Source organism: Lates calcarifer, linkage group LG10 (assembly GCF_001640805.2).
Source record: "Lates calcarifer isolate ASB-BC8 linkage group LG10, TLL_Latcal_v3, whole genome shotgun sequence".
Taxonomy (NCBI): domain Eukaryota; kingdom Metazoa; phylum Chordata; class Actinopteri; family Centropomidae; genus Lates; species Lates calcarifer.
Window position 1 is genome coordinate 9,100,107 of NC_066842.1, and position 9,660 is coordinate 9,109,766.

Sequence of the window (9,660 nt, forward strand, 5' to 3'; positions counted from 1 at the left end):
TGCTGTAATGGTAATTGAGCTGAAAGTTGAAGAGCTATTAACAAAGCATCAATTAGTCCAAATAATAAATTTTCATATTATGAAATATTTCTTCTTTTCTCCAAATATGGTAAAGAGCAAGTGGACTACACATACCTGCAAATTAAATGTTCTTATGGTACAATAATCCAATAACTTCAAGTTGCTTAACATCAATGACATAAACACTGGGCAGGGATCATTAAGCCATTTCTATTTTAATAAATAGTGAAATAAAAATACACGTCATCAAGACACATTCAGAACTACAGAAACAAATAAATAAAACACACCATGAGGTCCTGGCTGTGGCCAGTGGTATTCAAGAATTCCCTTTTTTCCAAATTCATTAAAAACTCTAAGATTCCAGCTCATATATATATAAAATCTATCCTCCTCCTCCAGTCTTCACTTATGCATGTGTGGGAGCGTTTCACACATCTTCCTGCAAAAAGTGACAAACCCATGAAACTCAATGCTGCCTTCACAGATCAAATAGCAACACCCATTCTAAATATATCCACAATGCTCTATTTTTTTCTCCTTCAAATATTACCATTTGTCATCTGCTTAAGTGAGACATAGAGGCTGTGCTGTGCGAAAATGCTTAAAACATCTGAAAATGGGTGTGCAACGTGTGTCACAACATTCAGTTCAAAATTAAATGAACTAAAATGCTTGCTGGCAAAATTTGAAAAGCTTAATTACCATAAACAATATTAGGCTATTACAAAAATATAAACATCGCAGTAATGTGAACAAGAGATTAAGGCAACAGAGTTTGTAATGTAGATGTCACATCTGAGTGTTTCTGCAACAGTGTCTTACAGTTTTACAGACACAAAGGATAAAAAAGACGAAGATTAGGTGCACAGTTCATACTACAGAGATCCACTTGAAAGACTTGATGTGTGACTGCCCCCTATTGTTAAAACTGTGTAAATGCATTATCTGACATTACATGTGTATAATCTCACACTAAAAACCTCTCTCTCATACACACACACACATGCAAACCTTGAACAATCAGTGCCTTCAATGCTTCGAATTCTAAATACAAACCTAAAATACAAAGTTTGCATGTTTAAAATGACATTGTCAAAATGCCCATTCTGTAATGTGTCATTTGGCTTAAAAAAAAAAGCACTAAATCCATTGTTCCTCTTACAGGCTGAATTCCTTGAAATAACATACATAACTAACTAGTTTAAAGCTTAACATCAGAAGTTGTTACCTGTTATACATAATTTGCAATGTGGCATGCATCTTCTAAAAAGTCATGCCTCAAAACTTGAAAAAAGAAGTTGTGTTTAAGCCAGCGATGGAGATGTCATCCTTGTTAATGCCTTCCTCTCTCTCTCTCTAATCGGACTCTGCTTTGGTCCTGTGAGGCTGTGAGGAGGCGCTCAGGCTGACGTGGCTCTGCTCGGGCCAGAATGGGGACTCGTGCTGCAGAGGGGTACGGCGGGGGAAGAAGGTGTGCTGCAAGTCGTAGTTGAGCAGGCAGCTGATGGAGGCCATGTAGATGTCAGCGAAACGTGACAGTCGGCGTGAGAAGTAAGTGGGGTTGTGGTATGTTCGGAAAAGGCTGCCGAACTGAGCGTTGAAGATGTCCTTCGTCTGCGGCCTGCCATTAAAACACATATAGTTGGATCAGCTGTACAAGAACTCAGTTATCAAGTTATCAAAACTATTCATGAATGCCATTGTAATCATCTCTGTTACCTCATGGCTTCTCTTTCTCTGATCCACTCCTCAACGACAGCTTGTGATGCAGAATCCCGGTGTACCTGTTTGGGAGCAGTAAACAGAGGTTAAGCTAAAAGAGTTGAAGTTGAAGGCAAAAAGTAGAAAGAAGAAATGCTGCACACAAAAGTTTTTAAGTTTCTTGACCTGCATCTGTTCGATAAGACCAGTCAATGCCTGCAACCAGGTCATCATGTGCACATACTGCTCCGTGTTCATAATCTTGATCTCCTTCCTCAGCTCAGGGATGATGGCACCTGTTCTCCAGCCATGTTTCAGCGTTAGATCCTGCAGAACAAAGGACCAGAGGACCCGTCTTGAACCTAATACTGAATACTGTACACAGCATGATTAGGAAATTACTTGTTTGGCTGGAGGTCTGAGTCAGGTGTCTATATGCAAGAAATAAATAAGCAACAAAAACCACAAGGGACGGCTATAAACCATACACTGGAGTTTCATGCTTAAGGTACACAAACTTCAAGACTTAATCCCTCTGGCTGCAATTATGTGCCCAAAGCCACAGTGAAGAGTGGCCTGTTGTGACCAGTGCAAACGGCACCAATTAAAACCAGTGTATCTATTCCATCAGACAAACATAAGATTAGAACTGTGTAAAGAGAAAATAAAAATTGCCCCCTCCCTCCCCTGTAACGCCTGAGCAACTCAGAAATGCTTCTGCGCTGTGTCCACTTAAGAGTAATGATCTCATCCTACAGCCAACGAGGCAGACTGCCTCACACGCCACGTTCCATCTCTCTAAATAAGCAAGATGCTATGTTTGACAGCTGGCTTCCTGCCACCAGCAAGGCAACATGCCAGAGATGTAAACTCTTGTCTTTCATTATGGCCATTTACAGCTGATCAGACACACATTCAAATATCCAAGATGTTATTATTCATTGTGATGCCAAAAGAAAAAGAGAGAGAGAGAGAGAGAGAGAGAGAGAGAGAGAGAGAGAGAGAGAGACAGAGATGCTAGTTAGTTTGTTTAGTGCAGATGAGGGGCAACTGTTGGCATGTTGCTAGGTTACAGGTATAAAAAGATAGATTAGGTGCAGTGATACACACTACTGTAGATGCGGTAGGTGTGATACATGAGGAGACTCTCATTAAAATGTTTGTATGCCAATGCAGAGCTACATTACCTGTGGAAGAAGAATCACATTTTCAATGCATTTATTTTAGGATTATTATTCTATTTTCAGTTTTCACTCAGTATCTCACTCTGTGCATCTTTGTTAAGATTTAGCCTGTTGTGTGTAGTAAAGACAAACTCAGTCTTAAATAACATCTTAAAAGAAGCATGGTCAAAGAAAGCTCCCCTCTGTGTTCATAAAACTCATAATCTTTCATACTACACTGTTTTGTGTAGATATAATTAGTCCTTTGTTGTACATAAGTCTGGATGCTGCTTACTGCCAAGTCGCTGTAGATGTGATCACCAAAGTAGAGCACTTTGGATCCTCTCCAGCCGGTGAGTCTCAGGAACTCATAAAGGTTTCCCTACAGTGATCAAACACACATTAAAAAAAATAAATTATGCATTTCATCAAGGTGTATGCCAGAGTAATTTGTCAGAAATATTAAACTGTCACAACATGGTAATTTCCTGGCACAACACCTGTTTGTAGATCTGCCCCTTTTCCAACCTGTGAATCCTGTCCCACAGCAATGCACCTTTGTCTGTCACTCGCCTGAAAGGTCTAGGTGAAAAACATACAAGGACATATCTCAGCCACTTGTTATACTAACAGCTCCAAAAAAAAACAAAAACAAAAACAAAAACAAAACATGGACATTCTGTTTCCAAGTGGTGTACAAGGACCACTGGTGACTGCAGGCTGTGTGGTCCGGTGAGACCCCTAGTGGCATATAAGAGGCATAACATGTATGAGTATGAGCTGCAGACAAAAACGCACTTACTTTCTCCTGTCATTGAAGAAACTAGGTTTGTCAGCCTGAACAATAACAACATCAAACAGGTCCCTCCAGTCCTTCCCTACAATGTAGCTCATTCCTCGGTCCCTGAGGAAGACAAAGATTGGAGATATCACCTTGTCAGCAACATCATGAGGATACAATGACAAACACTTGAGCTGACGGCACAGCACGGAGTGATGGTGATGCAAACACCAGCAATAATATGTGCATCTTTTACTACGTTAGTGTGACTCTAGGCAAAACTCAGTGAATGTACCATGTTATTTTAAATCAGACCACTGCATGTTTCGTTGCTGTGGTGACTGTGTGTAAGTCTTGTCTTCGGGTGCTGTGAGGCCTTTTAAGGTTGGGCAGACGCGGCTGGTCAATTTGTGCAATCAACCCTGACTTCAAAAGAGACTCGCTGTCAATGACTTACAATGAATTACAAATACTTGCCAACGGAGAAGCCCTTTGATGTGTGTGTGTTTTTATGCCCATCCATAAAAGCTGGGGCATTATGCAGCGGCACCAATTAAATATTTGTACACCAAAACATGACATTTTTAATTAACCATGCCAACAAACACTTGCACTCTGTTTGCTCACACTTACACAAAGTCAAAAGGGCTGTTGGTAATGAGGAACATCTTTTTTCCATGCTCTGACAGCTTCTTCAGCACAGCGTGACTCTGCTCACCATAGCAAATGTATTTCTCTGGAAAATGAGAAAACAGAGAAAAAGAGGAAGAGGGAAGAGGTGGGGTGGGTGGTATTGATATAATTTGTACAAACAAAACTCTGCTTTTTTGTTTGTGTATCACAGCCTCATTATTCCCAAATCAATTTTTTATGTCTTGGCAACAACTTAGATGTGGCCGTATAATTTCTTTTACATTAGCTCAAACAAAGTAATATAAATCAAAGAGCGTTACCGATATCTGCCTCCACAGCTCGGTACATAATGCCCTTGACGTGAACATCTCTAATGGCTTCCTGTGAAGAGGAAAAAGTAAACAGCCCTCAGCCAGGAAGTCTTGACTTTAGTGACACACTGTTAACATTCAGCTCTAGTAGCAACACTTTGCTCTGTATATAAATGGTTGACTTGGAAGCACAATGAAAGTGCATCTCTGAATACAAATTAAACATGAAGAAAACACACTCTGGTGTTCAGTTACTTTGGTGACAAAGAGAGAAACTTTCTGCCACATTTTCAACAGTTTATCTTGTGCTTTTGAATCAGTGAATGCCTGAACAGAGCTGGACATTTAAGGACAAACTTAAAGAAAGTTTTTCCACATACAAAGACTGTTTGATGTACACAGAAGATAAAGGAAAATAAAAAATGAAAGGTTTAATTCTGAATAATAAATCAGGCTTGGCAGAAAAAAAAGAGATTAAGGCAGGTGTCCTTGAGGAGATATGAGAAGCACTTGTGGAACAGAGAATGTGTGTGAGGGCTTTTAATGACAGCGATCTGTCAAAAACACTACAGTGTCACACAGAATAGACAGGACCAGCATGACAGCTGCCCTCAGAGGGAGAACACAGCGTTGATTTCTCGCCCCTCTCCCTCTGAAGTAGCAGAGCCATCAGAGAACAGACGCAGATGGCTGGAGGCAGGACTAAAATTAGACACCGGTTTTCTGGGCTAAAATTAAGACGGCATTGAATGACTGGAGTATCATGGCAGCCTGCAAACATGTAAATACATTAACATTCATGTGCATGTGGCTGGATTTTATGTGTTTACACACACACACTGACCCCTGGGAGATACAACTGGGGAGGAAGAATGATGTTGAGTTATTTGATCCCAATTTCCCAAAACACTGATGAACTAAGGTAGAATGATGACAAGAGAGTTCACCTTCACGTCTTTGTAGAGATGGACTGGCTCGTAGTCGATATTGTGCCTCATGAAGAAGTCATTGACACAGGACAGGAGGGTCATCTCAGGCAGGGAGAATATGTCCATGAACTGTTTCATGGTGTGGCCGTGGGAACTCTGCAGGACAGTGATTGACATCATTATATTCTGCTGACTTTTCTGTGTATCTGTTTTAATACAGACAGGTGCTGAAGTGCTCATCACCTTGCCATAGAAGTCGCTCATGTTCTCTAGAGGTACGTGACAACCTTCATACATGGCAATTACTTCCTCATCAGGAACTGGATGAAGACCCCTGTAGGGCAAACATGAAAAATTACAAACCCTTAGACAACAATAACTATAATTAACTATATGTCAAACATTTTGAACAGCCTACATCATGTTATACTCATGCTGTGTACCCTGATGTAATAGACTGCACAGATACCTGTATACAGTTCCCAACTGGATGTAGTGAAAAGCATCTATCTTCATCAGCAGTGCCTGTTGCAAATCATTGAATTTATTTTTCATAAAAATGATCCTCACTCTGAGTTCACAGTTCAACAAAACAAAATGTGTCAGTTTTTGGAGTTAGACAAGAAAAGACCTTCTCACCTTTTGAACATCATAGTGAAGTCCTCTCACAGCAAAATTTGGGATATATTCATATTTTCGCAGACCCTCTGGATACTGAAGGACAAAAAAGAAAAAAAGAAGTTGAAATGAACTTTCAGCAACAGCTGACAACACATAGTGTATGATTATATATTGATCTGACAAAAATTAATGACTCTGTCTGCCTCTGGAAGAGAAATTGTTTGAAGGTTTAGGGTTTAGGGACAGATTTAAAAAGTCACATGCTGGACACACCCTGTGGTTACTGATGAGGATGTCGCGGGCTATGTTGAAGATGAGGGTGTGGAGGTGGCTGGAGTAGAACGCCAGGGTGTAGTCATAGTCGAAGCCATAGATCTCTATGTCTCGCAGGCTCATCTCATTGTTGGCAAAAATGGTGTCAGGGTTGACTGAGTTGGTGGATATGACTGGGGTCAAATCTGGGAAGAGAGACACACTGGAAGTTATTGTGCAGTTTGCTTCTGTTTGGGAACGTTATATGTTGTATCTTAGGGTTGAAGTAAGCCACATCTGATGACATTTCTTGATAGTGGTGAGTACTTTGCTTTTGATTTAGTGTTCAGAGCACGAGGCCTGTATACACTGGAGTATTGTGCATGTTAGATTTGTGTTTAACTACTATTACCTAATACTCATTTTCACCAATATAGGTACTGGTTGTAACCATTGGGTAAAATAGGCCTGTTTTGGAGTGTGGAATTTGGACCTGTGATCTAGTTGCTGGCTTAAATTTCTGCTGCCACCCCCTCAATACTGAATTAGAATTTCACATTACTAATTAATCATTTCTGCCATGACATTAGAAGTTCTTGTGCAACAACTGGTGCCCCAAAACTTGAATATAATGTTGGCTGCTGGTTTAAATGCCTGGCACTCAATCCCAATTCAATCAGTCATTCAGGAGAGGCCAAAATAATAGGAACACCTTAAATGCATTACAAAATCCTTTTCTTACCCATTCTCAACAACCACTGGGGATGGTTACATGATTTATTATTACATAATATTATACAAGACTTCATGTTGTTCTCTGTAGAAAGCCTACCCCTAATACCCCTACCCCTAATATACTGCAATGCACTACAACATCACAAACTGCAAACATATCTATAAAAATCTACATATTTTAAGCCTCACAGAGGTAGCCTTAACTGCAAAGCTGCTGTATTGGATTGCATTATATTTCACAAGTGTCCATGTTATTTTGTCCACTTCATTTATGTGTGAAACAAATGTTAGAGCCTATTGCTACAGTGCATTATTTCCACGACATTTGCAGGGTGTGTTTACAGTTTGAAAGCCTGCTAATGTGAGGCTGTGGAAATAGTTGGCGCATTAGTCATACCAGGGTTATAAAACAACAACAGCTGTATAGTAACCGCAGCGTTCGTACCTTCTGTCTGCCTCTTGGTCTCATTGTAAATAGACCACAGCCTCTCTGTCATGTCCTGACCGTCTGAGGAGCTGTAAACTGATGCTGCGTAGTTTTTGGCTCTGTGCTGGTGCGACAGTAGTTGACCGACTCCATGGTAAGCCGCACCGAAATTCCGTTTCCACAAGCAAGACCTGAACGGCCGGTGGTGTAAACCCTGTAAGATTTTACAAACATTCGCCTTCTGCAGACAGCCCCTGTGTCTCAGGAGAGAAGGCAGAGGCGATGACAAGGGCGCCATGACTCTGTTCTTTAGGTGGCAGCCCGTGTGTAGGTCGCGGTTGACTCCCGGACGAATACATTCAGTTCATAGGCTCCTCTGTAAATACCGAAACTGTCTCTGGATCGTTGCTCTCTGCGTCACATCCGTGTCTGACAAAGTCCCGGCCAGCCAGCGAATCAGAGGCTGATGCGTCTGAAGTTCAGTCGCTACCCTGCTGTCCAATAAACGGGAGACAGTTACCAGATAGGCTGCATGCATTAAATATACTTAATCCAGAAAATGATCCATTATTATATAGAGCTGCTGTAATGTGCAGGAAAGCATCTGAGCCGGATTAATCTCCCTGTACATAGCAGTTTTTTTTGTATCCCCAGACACCCAGAAACCAAGTAGTACACTACAACTGAAATGGTTGGTTGAATGGTTAATGAATAAGTCGATTGACAAATAAATGTATGGGAAACAAGTCTGATAGCTGATTTATTATTTAAGCAATATTTAAATAAAAATGGTAAAATAAATAAATAAAATCCACTGTGGATATTTGCTATTTTCCCCTTTTTTCAGTAATGGTAAACACAACATTTTTGGTGTTTTGAGGGTGCAGTTTCCTGACATTTTAATCACTGAACAATCAATTGATAATTACGGAAATAACTTGAATGAATTGATAATGAAGACAATTGTTGGTTGCAGCCCTAAAGTTCTATTATAATGTAATAACACTGTGTTTTTCTGTTTGTAGTCACTTGACAAGTAGAAAAAGTGGAGGAAATTTGATCAAATGTAACATTACAACAAATGAGCTCAATATAAACTAAAACAGTGAAGGTCTAGCAATATTTTTACACAAGGTCCCTCCATAAGACAGGACCACAGCTGATACTGTACAGTGGCGCAAATGTCTGTTAAACTTGCAGTTAATCCCATTATGTGGACCTAAATGATAAGAAGTAAACCTGGGACTTCTGGGGACCTTAGGGATCCAGGGTAGTTGCCCTCTGTGCTCCTTGTTGGTAATCCAGCCTTGGCCAGCAGGGTTTTCTTTTTCAATAGTATTAATAGGTTGGGTTATGTTGGACACAGTGGCACATATAACAGCTAAAATCAAATTATGACTGCTAAGTTATTCTGACTTAATATCTCACCTTTGTCTTTATGAGTCAAAATTTCTAACACACACACACTTCACCCTATCACACCCATAACTGCAACTATAAACTGCTATTTGACACCTGTAGCCTGATCCCACATAGCCAGATATATGTCCTTCAGAGAGGTTGAACAAACAGCACAGTAATATGCACATTTGTACGATAATATAATGTACCATTTACTGGTGATTCCATTTATGATATAATCTCAAATGGATCAGATTGTGTGTAAAAAAAAAGGGGAAAAAAATAATTGTTTGCCATCATCTGCACTTTAATCTGTCTGACTGAACAGTGCCACCCTATGGGTAAAGATAAGTGTGTCCGTGTGTACTTATACTGCATAGAAAGGTATATGACTACAGTGAATCCACACCCACACCTTTATGGGAAAAGCAGTGCAAATAAGCTAAATACTATACAGACAGAACACAGATATAATGCTGCAACAGAGCCACAACCAAAAATAGTGACTGCATTGTCATCCAGTGTGTCATGTGTCATTTGGTTGTGACATTGCATAAGAAAATCAAAGTTTAACTAACGAGTTAAGTTTTTTTTTCTTCTTTTTTCTTTCTTTCTTTTTTTTTTTTTTTTTACAACTTGAGGTAAATGTTCGGAAGTGATGTGCTGATCATTCATTCTTGGC

The 9,660-nt window shown here is 40.0% G+C and overlaps 1 protein-coding gene across 1 annotated transcript; it reads right to left on the bottom strand.

The window, feature by feature from the left end:
* Positions 1–217: 217 nt before the first annotated feature.
* On the bottom strand, positions 218–7,982 carry nt5dc3 (5'-nucleotidase domain containing 3). The gene is made up of 14 exons (XM_018684488.2): positions 7,596–7,982; positions 6,437–6,621; positions 6,182–6,256; positions 6,012–6,067; positions 5,786–5,876; positions 5,561–5,698; positions 4,623–4,683; positions 4,303–4,405; positions 3,691–3,792; positions 3,389–3,470; positions 3,184–3,270; positions 1,912–2,052; positions 1,744–1,808; positions 218–1,645 (listed from the first exon to the last, which is right to left on the bottom strand). Exons 1-14 carry the CDS (start codon positions 7,873–7,875, stop codon positions 1,381–1,383), a joined length of 1,731 nt encoding a protein of 576 aa, XP_018540004.1. The 5' UTR covers positions 7,876–7,982; the 3' UTR covers positions 218–1,380.
* Between the last annotated feature and the right edge of the window lie 1,678 nt (positions 7,983–9,660).

What these genes read in the sequence shown, in the direction of transcription:
- nt5dc3 (XM_018684488.2), bottom strand. Translation starts at nt 7,875, where the DNA reads ATGGCGCCCTTGTCATCGCCTCTGCCTTCTCTCCTGAGACACAGGGGC. An exon ending in GACCAAGAGGCAGACAGAAG is followed by an intron (nt 6,622 to 7,595) that starts GTACGAACGCTG and finishes CTCTCTTCCCAG; the next exon opens with ATTTGACCCCAGTCATATCC. An exon ending in AGGGGCAGATCTACAAACAG is followed by an intron (nt 3,271 to 3,388) that starts GTGTTGTGCCAG and finishes TGATCACTGTAG; the next exon opens with GGAAACCTTTATGAGTTCCT.